This window comes from Coprinopsis cinerea, assembly GCF_000182895.1.
Source record: "Coprinopsis cinerea okayama7#130 chromosome 3 map unlocalized cont3.3, whole genome shotgun sequence".
NCBI classification, from domain to species: Eukaryota; Fungi; Basidiomycota; class Agaricomycetes; order Agaricales; family Psathyrellaceae; genus Coprinopsis; species Coprinopsis cinerea.
Window position 1 is genome coordinate 1752769 of NW_003307542.1, and position 26449 is coordinate 1779217.

The 26449-nt window shown below is 50.6% G+C and overlaps 10 protein-coding genes across 10 annotated transcripts; 5 read left to right on the top strand and 5 right to left on the bottom strand.

Annotated features, from left to right (window-relative positions):
- Window positions 1-1663: 1663 nt before the first annotated feature.
- CC1G_01985 (DNA ligase) lies at window positions 1664-4624 on the top strand (the record flags this gene model as incomplete). The annotated part of the gene is made up of 9 exons (XM_001830297.2): window positions 1664-2867; window positions 2929-3122; window positions 3172-3390; window positions 3456-3647; window positions 3698-3974; window positions 4041-4063; window positions 4117-4189; window positions 4252-4309; window positions 4363-4624. The coding sequence occupies 9 exons, from the start codon at window positions 1664-1666 to the stop codon at window positions 4622-4624; spliced, it is 2502 nt and encodes an 833-aa protein (XP_001830349.2).
- Window positions 4625-5458: 834 nt separating this feature from the next.
- On the top strand, window positions 5459-5935 carry CC1G_01986 (hypothetical protein; the record flags this gene model as incomplete). Its single annotated transcript, XM_001830298.1, has 4 exons — window positions 5459-5587; window positions 5651-5677; window positions 5745-5773; window positions 5833-5935. The coding sequence occupies 4 exons, from the start codon at window positions 5459-5461 to the stop codon at window positions 5933-5935; spliced, it is 288 nt and encodes a 95-aa protein (XP_001830350.1).
- A 49-nt stretch (window positions 5936-5984) lies between these two features.
- Window positions 5985-7578, bottom strand: CC1G_01987 (hypothetical protein; the record flags this gene model as incomplete). The annotated part of the gene is made up of 4 exons (XM_001830299.1): window positions 5985-6584; window positions 6633-6790; window positions 6857-7383; window positions 7439-7578. The coding sequence occupies 4 exons, from the start codon at window positions 7576-7578 to the stop codon at window positions 5985-5987; spliced, it is 1425 nt and encodes a 474-aa protein (XP_001830351.1).
- A 600-nt stretch (window positions 7579-8178) lies between these two features.
- CC1G_01988 (hypothetical protein) lies at window positions 8179-8688 on the top strand (the record flags this gene model as incomplete). The annotated part of the gene is made up of 4 exons (XM_001830300.2): window positions 8179-8235; window positions 8298-8403; window positions 8465-8505; window positions 8566-8688. 4 exons carry the CDS (start codon window positions 8179-8181, stop codon window positions 8686-8688), a joined length of 327 nt encoding a protein of 108 aa, XP_001830352.2.
- Window positions 8689-9142: 454 nt separating this feature from the next.
- Window positions 9143-10480, top strand: CC1G_01989 (hypothetical protein; the record flags this gene model as incomplete). The annotated part of the gene is made up of 5 exons (XM_001830301.2): window positions 9143-9212; window positions 9266-9417; window positions 9468-10016; window positions 10075-10105; window positions 10158-10480. 5 exons carry the CDS (start codon window positions 9143-9145, stop codon window positions 10478-10480), a joined length of 1125 nt encoding a protein of 374 aa, XP_001830353.2.
- A 172-nt stretch (window positions 10481-10652) lies between these two features.
- On the bottom strand, window positions 10653-14518 carry CC1G_01990 (AGC/NDR protein kinase). Its single transcript, XM_001830302.2, has 11 exons — window positions 14091-14518; window positions 13947-14029; window positions 13265-13891; window positions 13143-13207; window positions 12935-13090; window positions 12745-12837; window positions 12628-12690; window positions 12531-12567; window positions 12184-12362; window positions 11336-11761; window positions 10653-11276 (listed from the first exon to the last, which is right to left on the bottom strand). The coding sequence occupies exons 1-11, from the start codon at window positions 14501-14503 to the stop codon at window positions 11001-11003; spliced, it is 2418 nt and encodes an 805-aa protein (XP_001830354.2). The 5' UTR covers window positions 14504-14518; the 3' UTR covers window positions 10653-11000.
- A 1718-nt stretch (window positions 14519-16236) lies between these two features.
- CC1G_01991 (hypothetical protein) lies at window positions 16237-17275 on the top strand (the record flags this gene model as incomplete). The annotated part of the gene is made up of 2 exons (XM_001830303.2): window positions 16237-16925; window positions 16981-17275. 2 exons carry the CDS (start codon window positions 16237-16239, stop codon window positions 17273-17275), a joined length of 984 nt encoding a protein of 327 aa, XP_001830355.2.
- An 890-nt stretch (window positions 17276-18165) lies between these two features.
- On the bottom strand, window positions 18166-19338 carry CC1G_01992 (hypothetical protein). Its single transcript, XM_001830304.2, has 9 exons — window positions 19185-19338; window positions 19067-19119; window positions 18894-19000; window positions 18831-18840; window positions 18627-18773; window positions 18514-18566; window positions 18448-18462; window positions 18337-18384; window positions 18166-18287 (listed from the first exon to the last, which is right to left on the bottom strand). The coding sequence occupies exons 1-9, from the start codon at window positions 19310-19312 to the stop codon at window positions 18240-18242; spliced, it is 609 nt and encodes a 202-aa protein (XP_001830356.2). The 5' UTR covers window positions 19313-19338; the 3' UTR covers window positions 18166-18239.
- A 561-nt stretch (window positions 19339-19899) lies between these two features.
- Window positions 19900-24130, bottom strand: CC1G_01993 (mRNA export factor elf1; the record flags this gene model as incomplete). The annotated part of the gene is made up of 19 exons (XM_001830305.2): window positions 19900-20219; window positions 20270-20309; window positions 20365-20454; window positions 20507-20556; window positions 20613-20883; window positions 20942-21042; window positions 21095-21157; window positions 21222-21309; window positions 21366-21426; window positions 21479-21711; window positions 21768-21816; window positions 21864-21949; window positions 22003-22014; window positions 22071-22595; window positions 22646-23023; window positions 23077-23436; window positions 23485-23902; window positions 23953-24016; window positions 24070-24130. The coding sequence occupies 19 exons, from the start codon at window positions 24128-24130 to the stop codon at window positions 19900-19902; spliced, it is 3270 nt and encodes a 1089-aa protein (XP_001830357.2).
- Window positions 24131-24491: 361 nt separating this feature from the next.
- CC1G_01994 (hypothetical protein) lies at window positions 24492-26191 on the bottom strand (the record flags this gene model as incomplete). The annotated part of the gene is made up of 5 exons (XM_001830306.2): window positions 24492-25291; window positions 25347-25646; window positions 25698-25764; window positions 25819-25906; window positions 25957-26191. The coding sequence occupies 5 exons, from the start codon at window positions 26189-26191 to the stop codon at window positions 24608-24610; spliced, it is 1374 nt and encodes a 457-aa protein (XP_001830358.1). The 3' UTR covers window positions 24492-24607.
- Between the last annotated feature and the right edge of the window lie 258 nt (window positions 26192-26449).

Here is a 26449-nt window from a genome sequence, read left to right on the forward strand (position 1 = left end):
CGATTTAAATTGTCAAAACCAGGCTATGACGCCCAGCAGGGATAGGCTTGGTGCCTGGCGGAAGAGATATGCCGGCACACGTCGATTTGTTGTAGGCTGTGAAGATTAGTCCCGCGTCCCGGCGCCTGGGTCGGATTCATCCAGCCTCCAAGAAAGCTGGTGCCTGTCCGCTTCCGCACCCGAGACTGTTTCGACTCCCCGTAATTGGTAAAAACAGGCAGACCAGTGCACTCAGAAATGTTGAAATTCGTCCAGACGCCGACAATGACCGTCCGAGCAGGGTCTAATGCTGAATCGAATTCCGACTATCGTTCGCTCTGTCTTGGTCATTCAATGCAGCACGCAGAACGAATATGTCCGTTGACAATTCGCCGCAGGAGCCATATGCTGACTTCAGTTGTTAGTACAAGAAAGGAGTTATTATCACCTCACTCCATTACGATGCTGAAGCAACCTGCTGAAGAACAATTTTCTCCATCTGGTCTGTCCGAATTGATCATACTTTGTTTGCTTATGCCTTTCACGTTCGTTCCTGGTCATTGATCAACAAAAAATGCTCTTTTTCCGTAAAAATCCTTATGCACCTACAAGTCGGCGATTCGTTGCTCCCTGAATGCGGTTCTGCATGGGTTGACATGATCTAATCAACTCGAAGAGATGCCCAGCATAAATTATGGTTACCGACTTTTAATGAAAGCCTTCGACCCAATGTCATCGGGATGGGGCGGCTTGCTTCTGGGCGGCGTTAGAAACCATTTTGAGACGGCTGTGAAGGTTAACATTGGATTGACAAGACCAGTTGAAAGCAGTGGGGGTAGTAGAAAACTGGAAGGACGATTGAATGGATTGCGGAGCAAAGTCAGGTCCCCATCATCCTGCCAGTGCCAGGCCCCTGATCGATCCCCAGCTGCCCTCCCGAGCATCACTCCTTCGCCTTTCAAGGCTTCTCAAAGTAGTCGTGCATGTTCCCATTAGTCTGGTAAGTATCTAGACGCTTGTTTGGACAGTCAGTTGCAGTCATGATTTAATTCGCTTCGGTCCTCTCCACTCCCACAAGGCCTCCTATACATGGGATGATAAGGGACTCTTCCAAGTAATCTTTCCCAAATGGAAATTATTGGATTAAGGACGAAAAAATCCGAAAACTTAATGAACACCCGGCACCAGCTTCTTCTACTTGGTGTACCTTTTGGTTGAACCTGGTCTTCCCCGTAATTGCCTCAGACTGCCTCTCGATTCGATGCTGTGGCTGAACCGAGAATGGTATGTACATCCATCGGTGGCAGGACTGTATGGCGCTGATGGTGAGCGGGGGAGGCGTTTAACCGATCACGGACATACCGGCGGTCAGGATTCGGCCCCGCGAGTCTCGAGGAATCCTCTCAGCAGAAGTTGGCAGAGTTCGAAATTTACACGGTTCTTAGTGAGTTTCGAACTGCAGTTTCTCACGAGGAGCACCTGAGGCTGGATCTGTATCAAAATATGCCCTAGAGAAAGCTTGCACGCTTTCAACTCGAGGTCTGGACTTGTACGGCGGCCCGTCTCGGGACGGTCCCCGTTTAGGCAATTATTTCGCGCACCGAGGCTGGTGCCAAGCAATTGAATCTGCCTCTGACCATCGTCATTCCAAGAAGCCTCCTGAAACCCACGTTCTCTGCCTGGAATGGCTAAACGAGCAACGGCTGGCGATCATTCGACGCCGAAAAAGAAATCTAAAGTCGATGGCAGCAAGCAAATGCGACTGGATGACTTCCTTTCGCCAACCAAAGCACCATCGGGCAGTGCATCTAATACCTCGCACACGAGGACGACTCGGTCCCCAATCAAAACTCCTGAAATCATCAATGTCGATATGTTTGAGGACAGACCCCTAAAGACTTCCACGAAATCAACCACCCTTTCCGCCCTCCCGGCCCATCCGGCTGAGACCAAGTCACCGTCAGGGTCTCCAGCGAAGGTCTTCCAATTACGCGACTCAAGGCCGACTGTTGTGGATTACGCACCACTGGATAACAATCCTCTGCTGTACTCTCCTGATGATCAACCATGGACGTCAGCGGACGTTCCGTATTCTTTCCTATGCCATGCATTGGCGACCTTATCTCAAACCAGGTCAAGAATTGCGATTATTAACACTCTGGTCAACACGCTCGTCACCGTGATTGCTCGCCACCCCCCCTCGCTACTCCCGGCGCTTTACCTACTCTCCAACTCCCTTTCCCCGCCGTATGCTGCTCTGGAACTGGGGATAGGCAGTTCCGTGCTGTCAAAGGCCATCCAACACGTGTCGGGGCTGTCGGCACCAGCGCTGAAAAGGCTGTACAACACGACAGGCGATGTCGGGGACGTTGCCTTCGCGGCTAAATCCAAGGTCCGCACTCTCGTGCCCCACGCTCCTCTCACAGTGAAGGGCGTCTACGAATCTCTGTTGAAAATAGCAAGATGCAAGGGACAGGGTGCTGCTCAGCAGAAAGGGAAAATCGTTGAACAGTTACTGGTGGCTGGAAATGGAGAAGAGATCCGATACCTCGTACGGACACTGGCCCAGAACCTCCGAGTTGGTGCAGTCAGAACTTCGATACTGACAGCATTGGCCAGAGCGTTTGCTTTACATCCACCTCAGCAATCTTCCTCGTCAACTTCCCTGTTTCATGTCTCAAAGTCTCTACGAGAGCGGGCAGCACGGGTTTCTGGAAAGAAGTCGTCGTCGGAGGTGTCGAATCAGGAAGAGGTCAAGGAGATCTTTTCCCGGGCTGAAACCCTCGTCAAAGAGGTGTATGTCCAACGTCCCTGCTATGATGACATCGCCTCCGCGCTCCTGCAGCATGGGCTTCCTCAGTTGGCACAAAGTGTGCCGCTGACAGTTGGTTGGTGCCAGTGCTGGTCAAGAATTGATTCTGGCACTCAGTGACATCTTCTTTTTTCAAGGGATCCCTTTACACCCGGCCCTCGGCTCACCGAATCGATCTTTTGACGAGATCTATGATCGTCTGGGAGGTGCTCCCTTCACTGCAGAATTCAAATATGATGGTCAGCGTGCTCAAATCCATGCGAGACGAGACGAAGAGGGTAAAACCCATGTTAAGCTCTTCTCCCGCCACCTCGAGGACATGACGACAAAGGTGGGGCTGTGGTTCATCTGCCAAAAACAGTTGTTGAAGGTGGGCATAGTATCCCGACGTTGTAGCAACAATTGAACGCATGTTGCTTGATGCGCCTGCCACCACATCCTTTATTCTCGACTCGGAGATCGTCGCAATCGACCTTACTACAGGAGAGCTCAAGTCCTTCCAAGAGCTGTCCAATCGTCCACGCAAGGGCGCCAAACTCGAGAACATCAAAGTCGCTGTCGGTGTCTTCGCGTTCGACCTCATGTACTATAACCAACAGGTCAGTTGATTATACCATTCATCGACAAGTCGAATAACGCTCATATGTCTTTCGATGGGTTTTAGTCCTTACTGCTGGCGCCCTTCAGAGAAAGAAGAGCGCTGTTGAGGAGTAAATTTTCCCCATTCAATCCAGACGACAAAACGCTTGCTCGATTTGATTTTGTCGACAGTTGTGAAAGCACGGCTGGCAAGGCGGCAGTCACTGAGTTCTGGGAAAAGGCTGTGTCCAGTCGGTGTGAAGGTCTGATGATCAAGGTGTGCCCTTACAATCTGTGATTGCCAGAACTTCGTTCAGTTAGATCCAGGTATTGGACTCCATGGGTGATAATGACAGTAGCCCCCCAGCTTCCCGGATTTCTCGGAAGTCACAGCTCCCAGCGACCTACGAACCTGACAAGCGCACATCAGCCTGGCTGAAATTGAAGAAGGACTACATCGAAGGGATGGGGGACAGTCTCGACATGGTGCCAATTGGTGCATGGTATGGGAACGGCCGTAAGGCCGGATGGTGGAGTCCGATTTTACTTGGACTTTGGGATCCTTCAGCGGGTAGGGTGATAGCCATGTGCAAGTGCATGTCCGGTACGTCCCGAGCCCATTTACACGGCACTGAAGGCATTTGAAGGTTCCCTAACTTCTTGTTTCAAGGGTTTACTGATGCATTTTATAAAGTAAGACATGTTCGCCTCGAAAGGATCGGCGGGTTAACCTCATCGCGTTTCAGAATTTATCCGAATCCTACTCTTTGAATTCCGACGATTGTTCTGATCAATCCCGCTGGGATTGTGAGCTGGGTGGTAAGCGACAATCATATTTAAAGACCATGCTTCCAGCGCTCATGCCTTCCCTCACCACTTAGGGTTCCGTCCTGATGTGTATTTCAAGCCGAAGGAAGTATGGGAAATTCGTGGCGCAGAGTGCGTCGAGACGGCTAGTTCTATTTAATTCTCACTCACATCTGTTGATATAGTGTCACCGAGAGTCCCGTCTCCCTCGCGGCACTTGGCCTCATCGCCGGAAACCGAGGACTCAGCTTGCGGTTCCCTAGATTTATCAGGCTTCGGCCAGATAAATCCATTGAACAAGCTAGCACACCCAGTTTTCTGGCCGGTATCTACAGTCAGCAGCAAGGTAAACCAGTGGTAACAGGCGCTGATGACGGGGATCTTGTAGATCGTGTTTCAGAGGAAGGTAGCACATACGAGTCGGAGGAGCGCTCGGACGGCGAATGATTGATTTGGTTGCCATTTTACTTTTAATATATCACAAGCATACTCTATTCTACTGTTCAATGCTACAGGCATTAGAGCAACATTAAGTAGGGCCTCACTGTGCTAACGCTGGTGCGGGCACGATTGGTTGAGCTTGGCGCTTGTTCCGGGGTATCGTACCGACTCGGCCATGTCGGCCATCCCCATCACGCTTGGGTCGAGCTCAGGGGTTGTGCCACTGCCAATTCGCTGTTCAACCCTGAGCTCGCCGACCTCTCGCTATCGACGTTCACCGATGTTGCATAATCTCACAGCTACTGCTTTACTACTGTCTCTCTTATTTCACATAGTAGGCTGTTCGCCGACAAGGGACGTAGCCGAAACTGTGTACGATGCAGGTCGGGCAAGGTTTTTCCTGCACGTTTCGTGACACTTCTCAAGGACAACCTTTACCCTCGTAGCAAGGATTGCAAGGACGCTAGTGGACAACTCGAAGCTTTCGATTGGAACGATGGCAACGGTCTTCCCAGACGAGGATACCAATCTGCCCAGTACGCGGTTTATTTAAATCCAGGCTCCAAGGAACGGTCGAACCCAATGAATATCGTCTCGTTGTACAGGTTACCCGTTTTCGATGCAGGAATACTACGCCAGGCTCGTATTCTGGATATGTCTCCTTGAATGTCTTGCTGAAATTATGGTTATATCAACAGTTGCCACTCCAATGGGTCACTCACGTTACTCTTCCTCCCCATCTCCCGGCATAGCAAGAACATTCTCCGTGCCCCATCCCACTTTGCTTCAATTTCCGTTGCATCGCCAATTCCTGCTGCTAGCAAACCCCGCGTCTCTTTAATGGGAAACGTCACTGTGTTCACAACTACCAACGATATCCCCGATCTTGCAACAATCAAGCAATGCTACCTTGCTAAACATCCGGACGCGAAATGGTGGTTACCCGATGACGATGATGCTGCCCATTTGGTGAGCAAATGAATTAGAAGCCGAGCTCCTACCTTCTACATGACTGATCGTGTCGTCTTGTAGGCATATTGGGCGAGGTTCGACCCTCACGTACGTTCAAGCTTCTTTGTTTCAGGTGGACAGATCGTCAAAACTTTGCTGCTATTCCCTTTTGCAGGCGGTCTACTTCGTCGGTGGTTTTGGAGGGTAGGTTGCTAATGAAGCACTCAATGCATTCTTCTGACTGATAGTGAGCTTCGGTCTAGACTTCACTACATTGGTTACATTCCGCTGGACATTTACCAGGCGGCAGAGCCCATGACTCACATCTTCACCGACGATCAAGTGATACTTTCCGAACGCATTTAATTACGCGATATCATACGTAGACGTACACCCATAGTACGCAGCGTACCATCTAGCTACCAAGCCGTAGGTACTCTCGCAGCAGTCCCAGGTACAGAGATCCCGTCTCTCCAGAATCTGGCCCGAATCCGATGTTGAGGGACTTCGACAGTTGACCATCTTGTATCAGGCGATCCCATTCGAGACGGCTTTCAACTGCTAGATTTGACTTCTGGGCGGACGCGAATGATAGCACAAGTTCAAATTTGGTATGCAAGACTAGCGCTTTGTTGAGAGGTTCCGGAAGTGCGTCCGGAATTGGCGACTCCAGACACTCGACGATAGTCATTACATCGGGCAGTGCTATTTTGGGTACTTCATCTCTGGGTTTCACATGCTTTCTTGGACTGTCAGGGGCTATAGGGCGCGCCCTCGGTGGAGCTCTAGGCTGTGGGCGGGGTCGCAGTCGCGCGCTGTCGTTCTTGGAAGAAATCCCGTCCGTTGCGACCTTGAGGCACAGACAAGCTTTGAACCTCCAAACACTCTCCGACACAGGGATATTTGAGAGCAGTAAATCGAAGAAGTCGGGACGACCGGCCGCCATAAGGCGTTTATACACAGATGTGACAAGGGTCTCAAGTTCGACGTTATTCGAATTAGTCAGGTTGACGAGCTGGGGAACGATCAGCACTTGGAAATGAAGTACAGCCGTTGTACATACCAGCGCCATTAGTCGATAGCCCAAATCTTTCTTTCTAACATCCGTTTGATCAAAGCAGTGGACGACAATGTTCAAAATATCCGAGAAGTCCCATCGTGTGCCAGATTTGCCACCGCGAGGAGGCGGCAACTGTTCGAGTAAGATGCGAGAATAGCGAGCTAGTCGGTGAAACGCGACGTTATCGGGTGTTTGAAGGGCACAGAGAGAGAACAAGCTTCACATACAACTGTCATTCCGCTCGTTCAATTCCTCGTCCCTTTCGAACAGTGAAACGAGCCAACTAAGGATCGGCCACGCATCTGGGCCAACTAATTGAGCTTCACCCGTCACCGCATTGGGTCCAAGAGCCTCTTCGAATGAGGAATCCCTGCGCAATTTGGACTTTGCTTGAGGAGACGTGATAACCTGGGTGCTGTGGATATAGCCCTCCTCTAAAAATTCCCAACAGTGTTTTGCAGTTTTGATGCATAGTGCTTGCTTGGCGAGTAAGGAATCTGTCTGGTCGTCGGATGCATGATTGTGTTCTTGCGTTGAATAAGAGGGAAGTGCACGTCCGATAGATTCAGGGGAGTTGGTGGCAATCAGAGACGTCAAAAGATCCAGAGCGGAAGTTACAGCTTTCGGAGTTATGGGAAATTGAACCCTTGTCTGTCTGGCCCTTCTCGGGGTTTCGTGAATAGTGCCTGGCGCCTTTTCAGGTGTAGGGATGGATGGATGCAAACCCAAAAATATAAGCTGTTGAATGTGGGCTCTAAACGCAGCACAATTGTCAACAGTGTCCCCAGTTCTCTCGAAGGCAGACGCACGGATATGGTTTGTGTTGGGGTGAGCGTAACTGAAAAAGTGTGCTGATGGCAGCTTCGTATTGGTTTTCGTCAATGATATTGTCGACCAGTCCGCGTTGATTGTTTCCAAGTTCGCGTTCTGCCTGTACGGTGGATGACATAGTGGTAGTCCGCGGTCAAAGACGTGTTTGTTCATGGTCGCGTCCAACCACGGAGGTATTGGCGTGCCGGCCGGCCATCAGCCCTGTTCTTCCCCAGCACATTTGAATCTCATTGACTAACTCTCCCCATTTATTCTGAACCCACCATAGGATGATGTTGACTCGTAGGCGCCTTCTCTTCGGCAAAGATGTTACCTTGCAGAACACCACGATTGCAAGGAGAACGCGCATCGATCAAATTGGGCGGGCGGTGATGATCATTCCGCCTGATGATGGAATCCGGCGTTCACAAGTCTTAATGGTAAGAAAACCGTCGTAAGTGACGTTCAACTCATAGCATTATCCACTGAATTGTAGTCAAGCTCGATGCGCCTCGATTTCTTGGATTTCCCGGGGGTGTTTGGAGGAGCAAATCGTCGGGAAATGGTGAACGGTGAACGACAGCCTGGAGTCGCTTCCGAAAGTGGATAGGGCAAACAGGGACCAACACAGTCTCCGATGCGGCGACGGCAGCAGAGCGCTGGTTCCATCCGTCTCCTCATGTTCCTCAGAAGCCGGTCGGCTTTCAACCTCTTGTCTCGAAGAGTACCTGTATCTGCCATGAGCACTTCTGCTGCTTCAGAGCCAGGTCCAGTCGAGCGTTCAATCCGTGAAAAGGTCAGTAGTCCTGTCGCTTCTAAAGTTTGTGAATAATCCATTAACTGAGATCGTACCTCTAGCTAACTGGAGCATTGAACCCGGCTTCCCTGACCATAACAAATGATTCTTGGCGGCATAGGCACCACGCAGCGATGAGAGACCAGAATGGTGGGAGTGGCGAGACCCGTACGTCCATTTAATCGAACCACGTCGTTTCAAATCTCTCATTTTGGCGGAATTTACCCAGACTTTACTTTGAATATCGTATCGAATGAATTCAAGGGCAAGGTTAGTTCTGGATCAGTCACCCTCGACGTAAGCAGCAGCCACTTACTCTACTTTCTTCAGACCTCCATGCAGCGACATCGCATGATCTACTCTCTTCTCAATGAAGAGTTCGCTTCCGGACTCCATGCTCTTTCTCTGCATACTAAGACTGAGGAGGAGATTCAGGCCAAATCAGCCAACTAGTTGCTGTCGATCCTCCACCGCGCCCTTCTCTGCGACGCGCTCTTGCCAACTGGAATAATGAAAGTTGATTTTCGCGGTTTGTGAATTGATGAACTATGCGCGCTCCACGATCCTCTCCGGCATTGCTCGCATCTCCCATCTGCCGTGAGTGTCATCCCCGCTGGAGAACCTCAAGGTCCCAGGACATCTCAGATTGGGTGATGTCTTGATGCCTTACAATCAGTTGCGCCATGCACAGAGCGACTACTGCCAGTACAGGATATCCAGAAATGGCGGCTTTCAGGGCTGTGTGTTGTTACATCAAATCGTTTATGCGATCTTAGAAACATAAAGATGGACATGGAACCCGGACGGTTCGTCACCACTTCCAGATTGATCCCTTAAAATCGACTATTTGAATGCGTCTCTAATTCCGAGGTTGGCGCCCACTTCCCATTCATTACCTTCCTTCAACATGCCTCCCTCCAGCAGTTCAAAGGACTCTCAACGTCCAACACTCCCTCCAATTCGTGATTTATTCCGAGGTATATAATTTTTTTTCTGGGGACGTTGCTGTCGGGAATGACGATGAAAACAGATGAGCTCGGACAGGCCTCGATAGAATCACCTCAGGTTACATTGGCTCGCCTTCGTGTCAGTGACGACGAAGACCGATTTGGGAGAGAATCCCCCAGACCTGGCAGCGAACCTTCTTCTTCCAGGGCATACCATTATCACCCTCCTCACCGGGTATGTCCACCCGTTCCTCTGCATCGGAAAATGTTAAACTCGACGAATAGAGCCTATCGGGACCCAATCCCTCCACACGACACAGTCATGGCGGATATTCACACCCACCATCCAGTTCACTTTACGAACATCCTTCGCTGCAACGCTCCTATTCACACCATCAACTAGTAGGGGACGCTCAACAGAGGCCCTACCACCACCCCGATCAGCATACTTCAAGCTCGCAAGCCAGACATCACCATCACCGTGGATCAGTGGGCTCTTCGGACTACCACCACGGTTCTCAACCTCGGGGCGTTGTTACGCATGACCCGCGTTTCACCTTATCTCCGGCATACCCTCCCCCGATGTCCTCAAGCCAGCGCATGCAATCTATGGGTGATCCCCGGGGGTATCCATGGCCCATTTCTACTAGAGTAGATAGGCCGCATTTGTCGGAAGACGACGACCGAACCCCAACAGCGCGCTATCCCACTCAGTCGCTCCACCCGTACAGGTATCCGCCTCATGACGAACCTCGGCCGAGCAACCCAGTGCCGACCTCGAAATACGAATGCCACTATTGCGGAAAGGGATTCAATAGGCCTAGCAGTCTCAAAGTATGTTTCCTGTCTGGCCAAAATTCCACTGTAGAGTAGAATACTGACCCACTTTGAGATTCATCTCAATAGCCACACCGGTGAAAAACGTGAGTACTGGGGAACTTGCTCGGCAGATTTCACTCTGACCTCTGTAACTAGCTTTCGCCTGTCCCGTAGAAGGCTGTGGCCGCAGCTTCAGCGTTCTCAGCAACATGCGGCGGCATGCTCGGGTGCATACAACCAACGCCGGCAAGGAAAAGGAGGCCTCTAGCGATGAGGGTGCTCTTTCTTCGACTTCCCATTCAAATTCTGAAACAGGGTTCTCGGGACCGTCTAACGATCCAAAATGGCTTCAACGAAGAGGCAGCATTGCGTCCTCGACTTCGAGCTCTTCCCGCCGCAGTCGAAGTGCTTCAAGTGATGACGAGGACGACGAGGATGACCATCGACCTGCGGAAAAGCGAAGTCGGCGCGTAACTTGACCTGCGCCTCAATTCAGTGACATAGCCGCGATTCTACGATTTGCATTATTTATACAGACATATCATTTCATACGATATGGCCGAGTGTTTCTCCTAATAACGAATTTGTCTACAGCTCACTAACTGATTGATTCTTTCGCCCACAATTACAGTAGTAAAGCCTTACACACAACCTTATTTATACAGCATTCAAAATATAAGCATGTCAAGCACACAGGGTGTTGCACATCGAAGTCCTCCGTCATCCGAGAACAGCTCTTGCATGTACATATAGGTGCGACCATCACAAACACTGGTATGGAAAACTCGCAACACCTCCCCTCCATGATGATCTCACCTTTCGGGCATACGAGCGGCGATCCGCAGCGCTAGGGCTAGGGAGCTCTGCATACAAAGGAAGATGGCCAGAGAAGCAAAGACGTCTTTGCCTTGATAGGTTAGGCGCCGTCCGTCATAATCGTAGTCGATCGCTCTTGGTGCAAGCGGAAGCGGTGTTGTCGACCAGTCAAACAACCGCGCATTATAACGAGATCGCCCGACCCTTGCCAATAGTGCGTGTTTCTCGAACAGGAGAGCGACCCCTTAGAGCATCTTCATGGCCGCCGCCTCGTGGTGTGGGCATAGGGTCAAATGCTCGGTCGACCCTGACGTATTCGATAGCCCTTGGGCTTTTATGAGTGAATCCAGCGAAAGCGAGGGCTTTGCGGACGTTCAGAATGTCTTCTCCGTGGACCTTGTCCTTCAACATAGGATCCCTCGTTGCATCGGGAGGGGCACCGTTGGCAGGTGCCAGTGGCTGAAACACCGTCAGGGTCATCATGGCGTTGGAGGAAATAAGGAAGGTTGGGCCCGCACCTCAGGTGGGATATCGGAATCGAAATGGCGCGTGTCGTCAGGGCTGGTGAGTTCCGGGCGGTAAGGTGCAGGGTACTTGTGGATGTTGTCCCAATCGATCCCTTTGAACCACGGATGAGCCTGTTCCACAAGGCGTGAGCGGGACGCAACGTTCGACGGAGAGTGAAGCGGGGATCTTACTTTAATGAGATGGGCACCGTCAACGCTAGTGGTTGAACCAGCCTGAGGCATGAAACCGCTGCGCCTTGCTTGGACGACCAGGGAATCGGGCCTGAAAACAGAGGACGAGGCCTGAGATCCCAATCGATCCTCAGGTTCACAGAGCAACTGCTGCATGAGATTGACGCCTTCAGGTGAAACTCTGGGACGGGAAGGAAAACGGAGAGACTGCTTCCAGTTCAAGATTTTCTGTCTGGTGACGTGTCGCTGCGCATACATATATCAATGCTGGGTCCTGGATTTACTTCAGACCACCTACGGAGTTGCTGACGAACGGAGGGTAACTTAAGGACAAGTTAGCGGTGAACATGAGTGTCGTGGGGGCAGAAGACCTACCCGTAGAGACACTCGAACATGATGACACCCAAACTCCACCAGTCACACGAATAGGTGTAACCATGTCCTCTAATCACTTCTGGTGACACTAAGAGGGGAGTGTGAGGCGTAACCTTGCTTCTGAGGTGAGAAAACCTTACTGTATGAATTGGTGCCGCAACTAATGTGGCCCGAGTCAATCAACTATGGAAGACCAGATAATCAAATCTTACATAGAATATGCCAGCTGGACGTTCGCAAGAACCGATGGTCAGGAAAGGAAGTACGCTCAAATTTCGCGGCGGAGAGCATACCTTGCGTTTGTTCTTTTCACGCCAAGTGAAGATCCCCGTCTTGCCGTCTCCTCCTCCCATGAGCAATTCAATCTGCTTTGGGTCTAGTCTCTTTGTTTTCCGACCGTCAGCAATGCCATTGGGGTCCTCGAGATCAATGCCGTATTTGTGCAGTAGGTGCAGGCGTTGTTGTTCGTAGTCTGTTAGTCCTAGTCAGGAAAAATTCGTTCGAGGCGAATTGACGGAATTCCGAACAAGACGTATCGTGGGCCCAATGGAGATCGGTCCTGGTGCAATGGAAGGTCGTTGAGAGCCGACCGAAAGACAGAATAAGAGGAATGGGAGTGCTTACGCCAAACCAAAGTCACTCAATTTGATATGGCCCTCTGGGTCGAACAAGAAATTCTACCCGTGAAACATGGAGTGTTAAAATTCTCCAGTCGATGCGGTGAGATGGAGGCTCACGTCTGGCTTAATATCGCGGTGGATAAACCCGTGTTTGTGGCACTGTTCGATTGCGAGTATCATCTGCAGCCAGGTCAGTAAGGTGGCGTCATGATAAAATAAACAAAACAGATGTACCTCGGCGACATAGAATCGGGTGAAGTCCTCCTCGAATATATCTCGTTCTATCAGCAAATTCAGGAGATCTCCACCGCCCATGTACTCCAGGATCTATATTAACACCGGTTGGGGAGAAGGCAGGGGTGATAAAATGAAAATGATATGAGAAAGAATCACACGGCGACATTGGAAGGCAAATAAGACTGACCAGATAAAGATTATCCCGGTCTTGGAAGCTGTAATGGAGTCTCACAATCCACTCGGCGCCCCCCGGGGAATGGACGAGAGAAGCAGACTTCAAGATGTCACGTTCTGCCCGCACATGCCCCTCTTGACCCTTGCGTAGCATATCTGCCTTGCGCATCTGTGAAAGGATTGAATACGACGAGTCAATTTGGGTTTCGAGCATGTGGTACCTGCTTCATAGCGTAAAGATTTCCACTGGATTTCTCCTTGACTAGAGAAACGACCCCAAAGGCACCTGTTGATATTCCGGCATCAGAGTCAGGGTAAATGATAGTCTAGAAGCGCTTCTCACCATGGCCTATCGTCTTCAGTTTGATAAAAGCGCTTGCATCCAACTTTTGCCTTGTCTGGCGGAGGTATTCTGTCTCGTTCTGCCGCCAACGTGCCCTCAATATCTCCTTCTGTGCAGAATCAAGACCCATCGCTGCCATGTCTCGTTCCATCGCAAGGCGTCTCTGTTCGCGTGACGGGACGTGGCGGAAAAGGGAGAAATAGATGTTCTCGAAGTAAATCCTGGCTGCCACTGCCTTCTCCAGTGTTGTCAGTGACGGTATAATCGGTTTGGCAGGGGGCGGCGGAGGAAGGTCCATAACGGGAGAAGCGCCCCGATCCTGGCCTTCGTATACCTCGGGGTGCGTTTGCAACCCTCCCGTAGCCTTACGCAAAGTAGAGCCTCCACCCCAGCGTTGCGGAAGACCGTCGTATCTGTAGGGACCTATGCTCATATTCTCTATGGCGCCCGTGGTAAGCGACGAAGATGTCGCGCTGCTGATACCATTGACAACATGTAGTTGTCCAAAAGTGGTATCTCCATAAACACTGCCTTGGGAGGGCTTGCAGGCATTCACAACCTCGTTGACAGCCTTAGCTTGGTTCAGCATCCTTACACGGTTCTTAATCGGGTTTGCCCACTGCGGATCTGTGGGCAGGGTAATTCGCATTGGAGCGATTGGAAGGAGCGCTGCTGTACTGACCTCCCAGTTTGCCGATTCCATCCGGACCCCACCTGGTTAGGAGAGCTTCATATTGGTCCGCGTCTGACGCATGTACTAGGTGGCTATTTGGGAAGAAAGGCTGTTAAATGAATGTATGGTTTGAAACAGGGCGACGTGACATACACAAAGCCCGTAGGTTTTGAAACCATGTCTTTGCTAACTCTCCGCCCTTTCTTTGGCGTCGCCTTGATCGCAGCGTTTGCTGGAGGTACTATTTCCTCGTATCGGGGACCAGCTTGCAGATCTGAGCTCTTATTGGGACTAGGAGGACTCCCCCAAATGAGCCGGGATGGAGAAGGGGTTGGAATCATCGCGAGGAGATCGTAAAACCCTTTGTGGAGAAGGGTCCCGACGGGTATGGAAGACGTCGCAGGTTGCTCATCGAAGTCAGGAGGCTGGTGGGCATAATTGGGGTATCCGTAGGGGTTGTGGTATTGGTCCTGGTAGTGATGATTATTCCTAGAGTCGCCATAGACCGGTCCCCAGTAATTCTGAGGATATTGAAAAGGGGGATTCGGTAGTGGTCTCGAGGACATGCTGGTGGGTTGAGGAAGACCCTGAATTCCACCCAAGAAACCGTCTCTAACGCACAAGGCACTGTCGCCGTTCACCCATTCCAGTCGTCTTCTGGGAAAGAAGCGGCGATTCGACATCATTATTCTTGGCAGATCCACGTGATCACGGCGCCAGGCGCGTTTGATGTTTCTGACCAAATCTTAGACTTGAACTTGCCGCCCAACGTTTGCGCGCCTCGTTTTCAAAGGCAATGTCAATACAGGCCATTTCTCGGGAATTGCTCGTTTGGAACGCTTCTCTACGCAGAGTTGTCACTTACAGTGATACGATTGACACAGAATGCCGTCACTTCCTCGACTTTCAAATGTCGCCACCTCGTGGATTCAACGCGCCGCCTTTTTGGGAGGAAAAAATGCTGAGATCAAAGCAATGCTCAGCACTCTGCAGGTAGAAGGAAAGTCCTGATCTTGACTGTTCGATTGTATACGTCGTGTTCAGTGTCCAGTTTTCTCCATCAGGTGTAGCGGGGTCGTTGTTTTGGCTCCTATTTTCCCTGCTACGACGAGCATTACGCTTGTCGCCCTTTTAGGCGTGTTCGACACTGAAAGGAACAGCCAATCTTCCCTGGGACTCGGTGCACCTCAATCGAGATCAACCCTAAAACGTTGCAAGCTGCTTTCCGCTCCAACTTCGGATTACTGCCGATCACCGATTGGGCTGCTGTAGTGTCTGCTGTCGAATCCTCCAATTCGAATATCCGGCTTCGCTGACTGAATACTGGGCCTCCTGCATCGCATACAGTGTCAAAAAGTTACGTTGGCCTGGGAAGGTACAGCACTGATTAACTCAGTGTTATGAGAGATCGCTGATTTTCCAGGACCTCAACATGAGGTTTTCATACAATCAAATTAACTGACAACCGAGTTCCACGCGTCGAAGATGACATCGTATTCTCTTTAACCGAAGAACTGTTACTAACTGGGAATATCGGAGGAGCCGCGAGGTAACATGAGCCCACCGAGTTAGGTGAGATCTATTTGCGTTCCTTCTACCTAATTGACTATGCTAACAAACAAGCTCTTTGTTTGCCTCTGCAGCTCTCTCTTCTTCTTACCTGCTTGCAGCTTGCCTCATCGCAAACACCCTGCTCTCATCTTGCAGTGCCCTGTGCACCAATCTCGAATCTGCCCAGCTTTTTCCTTCCAACCAACCCTTGACCAGCACTCCTTCCGTCAACCTCGTGGATCTCTCTCGGCGATACACGCCTTGTTTCGTCGTCTCTTCAGGGTTGCCTAGTTTTATACTTAAGTCACAGGGCACTCATTTCAACCCCATTAATATCACTTCCCCTCTTCCCCGCTTCTTATTACTACTTTTCTCTTTCTCCACTAATATGTCGGCGTCAGCAAACAAGGATCGGTACTATCCTGGTACTATAGGGAAGTCTCGTAGAAGTTCCCCTAGTGATACACAAGGCAATCCGTTTTCTTTCCAGACGGGACAGGGTGGGCGAACAGTGTTGCCTTCTTTCTCTACGGCCTTTCCAAACTTACCTTTTCCAGGTCTGTCTCTTTTTGTAGTTTTAAGCCTTCCGAAAACACTCAAACCTTCATCTTTCATCGTTACAGGGCCCTATCCTAATGCATATACCGCGCCTCGCTCATCTCCAGGTAGAGGGTACGACATCAATCCTCAAGCGTTTTACCCCCAATGGCCGACTGGGAACTGTACGTTCATTAATTTCCTTTTTTCCATGGTGTTCAAATTATCTCCATTGGCGCCAATAGCCCCGCCACTCACCCCCGCATTCCCCAACTATGACACGACGAGCGGCCATCTCCACGAACGACACTCTCCGCAACCTACTTACGGTTACACTACTCGGACAACCTCGCCTCCTCCGATGAACCCTACAGATCCTCGCAGGCTCCCTCCCCTCACGACGTCGTCGAGCCCTGGTGGCGATCGATGGCAACAGTCGGCCAACTACAACCATGGTATGCCCGCTGTCCATGGCTACCCCTCCGGCAATAGCATTCGCTCGCCGACTGCGAGCTACCCTTCGCAGTATGTTACCTATCCCAGCGGTAACCAAGGTACTTACACCTATATGTCAACATACGATCCGCTCGCGATGACCCCCCAAGGCCAACAAGGCCTCTTTGACGATATCGACTCTGTCGGACTCCAACAACCTCGATCAACCTCGCCTTATGGGCGTACCCATGCCCAAACGCAGTTGTCTTCTACCAATTTCACCCCTCCACCGGTATCGCCCATTTCCCCGGAGGAGCCCACCATCAAGAAAAAGCGCAAGCGTGCCGACGCTGCTCAGCTCAAGGTCCTCAATGAGACCTATGCCCGCACCGCTTTCCCATCCACGGAAGAACGGCAGGCCCTTGCAAAGCGTTTGGACATGTCGGCCAGAAGTGTTCAGATTTGGTACGTCATCATGGTGCCTTATATATTTTTGCCATCCGTATTAACAAGGATCCAGGTTCCAGAACAAGCGGCAGTCGATGAGGCAGACGAACCGCCAATCGTCTACCGTTTCGTCTTCTGGCCATCAACAGCAGTACGCGCTGCAGAGCTCTCACAACGAGAGGTTGTTGGACGATGGGACCCATGGATCTTCTTACGGCGGCTCTATCACTTTGTCGGAGACCCCTTACATGACAGGAAGCTCTGTGCAAGACGCGATGACACGTTCACATACCTCCCTTTCATCTTCTGCGCATCGCCGAGTGCGAGGCCCTGAAGAAGACGCTCAACGGTGGCCTCGCGGTTACTGAGATTCAGGATGCTTGATTCACTTTTCATTCTGGGTTCGCATAGTTACATCCGCTCACAAACTTCTTCCATCGGGCTTCTTTTTATAACCATAGAGACTTTGACTCTAATTTACAGCGTCAGTATTAATTGGTTCATTAATATCTCCTACTCCTTCTACTTATTGCTCTGTCTTGACAGGGCGCGGCAGCTTTTTATTTTCTTATTTGGCTTCATTTTATTCTCTTATCTAACGACCTCGTCATGCTTCCTATACCCACCGCACTCCCATGCAGACATGCAACATTTCTTATGGCACTTTGGATCACTCCATGTATCACACTTCTTTCTGTACTTATCCAATTCTATGCCTTATGCCCACGCAACATCTGCAGAAGTGATTGGTGAATCGCGCAACCCAATGGGGAGTCTTGCCAGAGCTCGACGCCAAAACATCAAGAGAGATCGGTAATAATATTCAATCCTAAATAAGCGAGTAGGACCACAGTCACTCCTTCATCTCGTATCGGGGATAACGTGTACCGTTACTATAAATATTACTGGCCAGGAACGGTACATGGACGCCAAATAAGCAAACATCTAAGATCCACGCAGGCTCGAATCCCCGCGCTCAGGTGGTCTCGACAGTTCATTTCGGCAAAGGTGTGAGAGAGAGAGAGAGAGAGAAAAGAAGATCCCTTGCTCCTGAGTCAAAGCTGATCTATCTTCCTCCTCACTAGCCGACGAGAAGAGAGGAAACACCGTTGACTGGCGGGTGCAGTCGCGGAAGGAGTATGCGTCGTTTCCCCAGTAGGAGCTGCACGGGTAGTGCTTCTGGTACGCGTTCGTGTAGGAGGTGGGGGGGCAGTGCCATCCAGTCTAGCGGGGTCTGGTCCTGGAACCACGAAGGATTCCAGGTCAGAGCTCGAGCTCAGGTAGATATTGGGCCAATTTACACTGTCGTAGATCTCTTGCATGGTCATCATTTCACTGGAAGATGGATAACCGGATCCATTTCCAGTGACCTTGATTTGACTGAAGCGATTGTCAGAGGTCAATCACAGCGATGGAAATGGATGCTTACGCGCAGCTTGGATAGAACTGGGGTGTGATGGAATGTAGCGCGATGCTGGTGTGCAGAGGAGCGCTTGTCTCAAATATGCCAGGTAGTAGGTAGTTAGATTTAGACTTACATTTCATTTCGAATCAGCTATCGTGGGTCATCAGTGCAAGATTCAAAAAGAGGGACGATTGGACTTACATATTCTCCCGGTGCAAGGTTTGCCGGTATGACGGAAGTCCAAGAAGTGCCATCTGCGAGTCAATCGAAACCTGTTAATTGGGTTACTTCACGACACTACTTCTTGTACTCACCGGCCCTTAGTTTATCTGCAGCCCACTGACGGTCCTCGGGGAAATACCCGGCAGCATCGAGCTTAAACCACCTTGCACTATTTGCTGAGAAGGTAGCACAGTCCCCTTCGCACGAGGCCATGTACGTCGAAACAGGACCTTGGTGATCTGAGGGCTTTGATCAGCGATAATGACCTGGTAAAGACAACGAATGCACCCCCACACCTCCTGGCCACTGAGTCGAGAGTCAGTCGCAATCCACATGGAGTGTACATGAGAAACACTCACATAAACCCATTCAAATGTCACTTCAGATCCTGCAGGGACCTCGGCAATGGCATCTGTGCCTTCATCTCCATGATGATGGCAAGCCAGATCTGCATCCCCTGCAGAAACTAACGACGGGAATTCGAACAGTTCCAACTCAGTAAAAACGTGTGCATAAAGGAATTTGACCTCACCGAAACCGTCGTTGACAATTTTGCGTACAATCCGAGGAGGAGGGTTGTTGAACCTGGTGGTTAACCCGAGGGATCTTGAGTATGCTCGTTGAATCGAGAATGGTACAATAGAACTTACGGATCGGAAAAGGGATTCCACCCAGGGTAACTTTGTCCTCCAATCACGACATTGTGAACGAAGCCGTGTCCAGCAGCGGCTTGAATCCACCACAGAGGGAGGAACAGGCTGAGCAAGAAGATATCCATGGAGAGACTCAGGATGTATGAAGTGGTAGAAAGGAAAAGGCCACTGTACCACAGGCGGCAGGCCTCGTTGTTCACCAGTAACCTGCCTCGAGGCAGAGGCTGGTCGTTCTCACTGCATCAATAAAAGCGGTTATGATGCAAGCTCTCGATCGAGTTCGCCTTGGATCGGCGCGTGCACGCGTGGCCAACCTAGCAAATAATCTGGAGCGACCCTAGATCAGCCTGCCTCTGTACGTGTAGGACGAATTTTAAACAAACACCCAGTGCTTGAGTGGGTGCTGGTTCAAGATCATTAGACCTGGGCGTCTGAAGACCGACGTGCAAGGATAGATATCAACAGCGGAGTAGACGTCGACATTGTGGCGCTGTGGATATCGTCTGTCAAATAAGATGAGCAAAGCCAATCGCAGACTGTGCTAAACAATCTCGGTGGTAGACAATCCGTCCTTCACACATTTAAAAATACCTGGAATATTGAGTTGACTCCGATTATTACTGTAGCGTTGGCATACATGTACACTTGACATTTACAGTACCCTACTAGTAGGGCAACTTGCAACGGGAAAGTACACAGAGTAACAAGCAACTCAGTCGCTATCCGTGTCTTCAGGCTTGGGACCACCCTCGTTAAGCCAGCGGAGGAGTCGCAGCCTGCGACGTTCGTCCCGTTCCTTGATTTGGTTCCGAGTGAGTTTCTTCTTCTTCTTCACCACAGGTCTGGCCTCGGCAGCGTTCTCCGCACCGCTACCTGCGGGTGTTCCAGCGGTGGACGCAGCTGGCGTCTGAAGGCGCGATCGTGCCGGGGTATTCGTTCCACTCCTTCCCGCCTTCTCATTGAAATCTTCTACGACGGCTGTCTTTCCTTGCTGCACCATGCGACCATTCTCGACGTTCCAAATTTCCGGGCCTGCAAAACATGAGACCACGTCAAGGAGAAAGCCGCATGGAGAAACGTACAGAGTGAAGAGACAAATTCATGATTGTGCGAAATGATGACCTGGTATTTACGAGGGTCTCGTTGGTGTCATAACGACATAAATGAAAGTGCTTACCACAGCGCCAGTCCAATTCTTGATGGCCACAGCAAGTCCCCCGAGGGCTTCACGGTCCAAGAAATTACTCGGTTCGTCGAGGACACATATCTTGTGACATATCGATTAAAGAGTGATTTCATAGATGGGCTGATAAGCGTACCTGTGGGTTATTCCAAAGGCAAGCGGCAATAACGAGCTTGATCTTTTGTCCTAGAAAAGCGGTGGCGCTCAATATTGTCAAACGAACAAGAGGCAGAAGTGCCAACCTCCCGAGAGACCGGAGATCTCGTTGTATTGGGCGATATCACCGTCCAGACCGATGTCTTCCAAGTGCTTTCGAACAAGGTGTGTACTAGTTTCCCTTGCTCCAGCACCCTCTCTAGAAGATTCAAGATCATCGAATTGTTGAACAATCTTGGAAAAGCCCTTCTTCAAAAGCTCCTCCCGAGGAACCCAGGTGTTGAATCGGTGGTCCAAACCTCTCCACTTAATTTCATATTGGAGCGACTTCTTCAACTTTTGTCTTCCCATGATGAGCTAACAAAGCGAAATCAAGATCCTTTCAACGACAATGGCAAACAAGACATCTACAAACCTCCAATTTCCGCTTGCTTCCGTCCTTTCCCACCCACTCTTGATCAAGTAGTTTTTTGTCTTCGTCAGTCAGCACTCGGGTGGACTTCTCGAGCAATTCGCCTGCTTTTAGTTAGCAAGCTATCCTGGATGAACTTGATGGATGTGCACTCACGGTCATGTCCGTCCTGGAAACGCCATTGGATATATTGAATTGGAGTCTTCTCCAGGTGTCGTTCTAGACAGGGCCATTTCAATAGGTCAAAAAGAAGTGGTTGCTACATCGTTACTCGAGCACTCACCAATGTGATGGGTGGCATGTTGAGAGACGTATCCAACCCGAAGAGCTGGATGCTTATACACCGTGCCTGTTTGAGGTGTAGTTTCACCCTGGACGCGAATCTTGTCAGGGCTGTGTCACGCTATTACTCATAGGGGATCATTACCGTGATAAGTTTGATCATCGTGGATTTCCCTGCGCCATTCGGCCCTACGACCCCAACACGACTTGAGAGGCAGGGTAAGTCAATCAAGAAGAGGACAGGAAATTACGACGAACCTTGACAGCGACAGTGCGCAGGAGACATCATAAAGGCTTGGTTTATCACGGCCGGGATAGGTGAAGGTGCAATTTTGGAGTTTGAGGATGGCACGAGTGTTACTTCGGACACCCATCAAGGAGCCGGGAGGTGGGAAGGAGAATTTGACAGAGCTGGCCTCTAGAGTGTAGTACGACTTGGCTTCAGGACGTTTGGCTACGAACGCCGAAAGATTTCCGGGATAGTACACGAGCTGGATTTGCAAGGCAGCTTTAACAGACTGTTAATCTGCCGAGGACATGGCCATACCTTCTTTTGCTCGTAGTGAATGATATCGGAGGTCACATTGTCCAGGAAGCTGCAAGGAGTGAGGTCAAGTACAAGGGCAGCAGTCAAATAACCCACCCTGAGTCATGACTGACGATGAGACAGGTAACCTGCTTCTGCGCAAGAAGCCAATCTTCCAACCATTTGACGGAGGCCCGGTCCAACTGATAGGTGAGTGAGCGAGGACCCCGAGACACTTCAGCTCGGCGAAACTTACATGATTGGTTGGCTAGATAAAGCAGACATTAGCTCCTCTTTCGCTCAAACAGGACGAATGCAGCATACCTCATCGAGTAATAGAAGATCAGCCTTGTACAGCATGGCTCTCGCCAACTCTAGCTTCATCTTCCAGCCGCCCGAAAGGCCACCGACAATTTCACGCTGACGCTCTTCGTCAAATCCCACATCGCTGAGTTGCTTTTGGATCTCCGAGCGTGAAACGCCGGTTAGTTGAGGGTCTGCAGATCCATTAGCAAGCTTGACTGCTGAGACAACCAGGCGGGACACACCGGAGGCGATGAAATCAATGACGTTGAGGGACGTGTCCTCTCCTTGAAGGGAGTGTTCAACCATCACACATTTTACTTGACTGGGAGGGGGGAAGTTCTCGACCTTCCCATCCCGCAGCTGACGCATGAGAGTGGATTTGCCAGATCCGTTTGCACCTAAAATACCATAACGACGTCCGCGGAAGAGGCGAAGGGTCGTGTGCGAAAGAAGGAGAAGAGCTCCATAAGCCAAAGAAAAAAGGGTATCGCACAGCAGCTCTCCTTCTTCCGACGAGGCGCCAGTGACAACCTTGTGCTTCTCCTAGAAACGATGAATCGGGTACTATGGACAAGTAACAGCAAGGTACACACCTGGTCAATTGCATGGAAATGGGCTCTGGCAGCTTCAGCAAAGGCTTCAGCTTGAGGCTTCTCAATCCAGAGTGACATGTAAACGCCAATACACCGATTCCATGCATTCTGATCGGTAAATCGACGGTCATGAACCAGATCAGCAGCAAGAGAGGCCGCGAATTTCAAAGACGACTCCAAAAGGGAATATTTAACTTCGGACGGTGCGTTGGGGGAATTCGGGGAGGGGCTCCTGAGTTCTTCTGGCAGCAAGGTACGCAGTGCAACAAGGACATCTTTGATTTCCGTCTCGATGTCACGATGCTCTGGTGGAGGCCCAGATGCTGAAGCGCCGGATTTAAGAAGCGTTTCAAGCGCGGATTGACCAAACGCGCGGACCTAGGAAATGACGGTCTGTCAAGGAAACTCGTAAGCAACGGCCAAGTGCTCACCTCCGGGAAAGAGGCTCCGTGGGCGATCTTCTCCACACCATCGAGGAGGGGACTGAGATAAGTGGCAGCCACACGAGGATCGCGCACGAGTTTGACAAGGTTGTCGATGACGATGACTGTTCGTCTTTGCACTTCCATGCTCCGGTCATTCAAAGCTCGTTGCAAGAGAGGAACAAGGACTGCCAATGCGGGAGCCTTGACCTCTGCTACGAAGGTGGTATTGGAGAGGGACTTGATGCATGCAGGGACCGATCCCGGTTCGGCCATACATTTGACGAGTGCTGGAATATGTGCTGTCAAATCTGGATTGGCGAGAGTGGTGCACAAAGCTGTGGCGCATTTGGTTGCTGCCGAGGAGACCTGGTGATGACTTAGACTGTTGCTGATTTATAGCATGTTCAGACAGACCTCCGACTTTGTATCATGCATCGCTTTTTCGACATGTGGCAAAACCTTGCCTAGCTCTGAAGCAACCACATCCCGAGAAGAAGCGACAAAACTCTTGAGCCCATCCAACACACCAACTTTGCTTCGCCACTTGGCCGTGTCGAGGATAGTTTCCAACTGGCGGAAGACGACTGGCACGGATTCCGGGGGGCAGAGCTTCAGGATTGATTTGATGGCTGCTGACGCAGCAGACCGGACGACATCTCCCTTGTCCATGAGAAGGTCATAGAGAACAGGAAGTGACGGAAGGAGCAATGGGACGCCAGGGGCGCCTATAACAGTTGCTAGAGAATGGAAAGCCATTGCAGCAGATTCTCGCTCGTAGCCAGATTTCTTGTTGGTTGCAAATGAATGAAGTGTCGAGATCACATTGGCGTCGCTACAGACAGATTAACAGTGTCGTTCCTATGGAGGGTGTAGCAAACTCACGCCATGGATTGGGGACCCTCCTTCAATATTTGACGAGCCAGTCTATCAGCAGCAGCCCTTGCATCTTGCAGTGAAGTGTGTAAGCTAGCTGTGGATCTGGGACCCACTGGGACATACCAGGGGCTGTCGGCGCTGTTTTGAGCGCTTCAAAGAGCGCAGGAAAATCATTATCGGCCATATTGAATCTAGTATGAAGCGTGTCTGTGGGCCTGGTATAGAAACGCAGTCGAGTACGGGTGTTCACGCTCGATGTGTTGTTGATTAGGTCGGAACGAGGTCGTTATCGTCGTAGATGTCTATGAGAAGAGTCTATTGGAGGAAGAAACTGTAGGATCTAGGATCCTGACAATTGTCAAGAAGAAGAGATGTGAGCAAGTACTGGTTCTCTTCAAATTTGTCGTCGATAAGTTTTATCGCCGACACCGCCACCTGCACCGCTTTCCACGTGCCGGAACTGTCGGGGTCACACGCACACGGATTCGGAAGGCTCGAAATAGCACCCAGTTGCCTTGAATAGGCACAGGGCGTGGCGATTGGGTGTCGGAATCACAACACGAGAAGAGATCGAGTTAATCTCATACATTACACACAAGTCCACTAAGAATCCAAAGAAAGAGCATTTGATAACACAAGTACTATATATGATACTTACTATCTAATCGTCCTCTGAGGGATAGTCAACCTTCTCATACAGTCGAAGAACTTCGTCCCAATCCCTCTTCCTTCGTCGCTTAAGAGAAAAGTAGCGCGCACGCCCATCCCACTCTCCGAGGATACGCCCTTTATGCCTTCCCTCGATTTGAGAAAAGTACTTTTCTGGTTCATCCGGAAGACCGAGGGCGCTCACAGCAACGTTGCTTACGCGACTGTACAAGTCGAGGCGCCGTTCGCGCATTTGTTTCAACGCGGGCTTTCCGACTCGTAAGAGGCGATAGAGGGCGACAAAGGCACGGAACGTCGCCACCAGGTCTTCGAACCATCGCAGGGTGATCCACATTAGCGCCGGAGTCATGGGTATCGTGATGAACGCTATGGGCCATGTCATCAGAACGACGACGGCATAAACAATGCCACCCGACAGGAGTCCGTAGATGAGCTTGTATTGGGCGATCTCATCCCAAGTATCGAGAATTGGACCTGTCTTCTTGTAATTCCGGACGGCGACATACGTGGTGGCGAAGATCGGTGCCCACAATAGCAAGCCTGGCAGCGAGATAGACCCAAGTAGGCAGAGCCAAGCAAGTCGGATGGACATCCTGTACAAAGCGGTGGATCTTCGCATGGGCCGCCGTATTCGGTCATCTTTAATTCCCCAATGAGCGAGTTGGTCTTGATATGCCTAAAGGGTATTTCAGTGACCATTCCAGAACCTCAGTTACGAAAGAGAAGGTTACCTTAAGATCTGCGCAAATCTGCCGAACAGCAGCACGATCAACTTCTTGAGGTAAAGTCCCGCTCCCTTCGTCCTGCTGGCATGCTTTGAACAATTCCAAGAATTTGCGCGTCAAACGGACATATTCTCCAAGGGGCATCAGCGTGCCGAGCGGGGCATACATCCTCGCGGCAAGCTTCGCACTTCGGATTAGATGCCACTTGGGTGCATCCAATGTTCCACTGCTAATGCTGCCCTGGAGATCCTTGGTTAGGGCCTTAATGTGAGCAAAGTCGACAGGTGGGACTAGTTCTGGATGGGTCTAAAGACGATCCAATTAATGTTGGAAATAGACTCGAAGCGAAGAACGTACCTTCGGTGAGAAAATCATTGGTCGTTGGAAACTGACAAGGACATCTGAGCGGAAGTGTTGTCGATGCCTGTATTAAGCGAGTGTCAGGCAACGTAGACAGCCTGTGGACAGGGCTTCTCACATATAGGTGATAGAGCAGGGTAAGAGAGCAATTTCAAAGTCTGGGTTGTCTCGATTACGACCCAAGACATCGGAAATCATCCTAGCAACTGAAAAGGATATTAAACGAGGCCTTCAATTGCGGGAAAGCAGGACGTACCGCCGGTCTTCAAGGGGGCTATTTCGGGATGGAATCGACTAATGCCTTCAGGGAACAGGCAGACGGCATCCCCTCCTTCCAAAGCCTCCATGAGTTTGGTCATGACCTCTGTGTTGTCGGCGTCCTCTGGGTTGTCCTTCCTTCGCTTGATGGGCACTGTTCCTGTAGCTTCAATGAGCCAGCTGGTGAAGTTCCTCTGGCCGAATATTGACGCTTTGGCCGTCATCCGAAGCATGTTCCGTTTCTAGTATTTTAAGAGCACGTCGAATACTTGGGGTAGAATTGTGGGTTACCTGTGGCGGGACAGATGTCACCATCATCCTGTTGGGGTATGAGCCAGGGACAGGGGCGGTGGCAAATCGAGCTTACAGCGCGTCTGTCAGAGAGTTACTGTGGTTTGCGCAAACGATGCTTTTGAAGAAGGTCACTAGAATCCATTGACCAGCAAGCATACAGAACATACCATGGTCTCCCTGTTTCAGGAATGAATTCG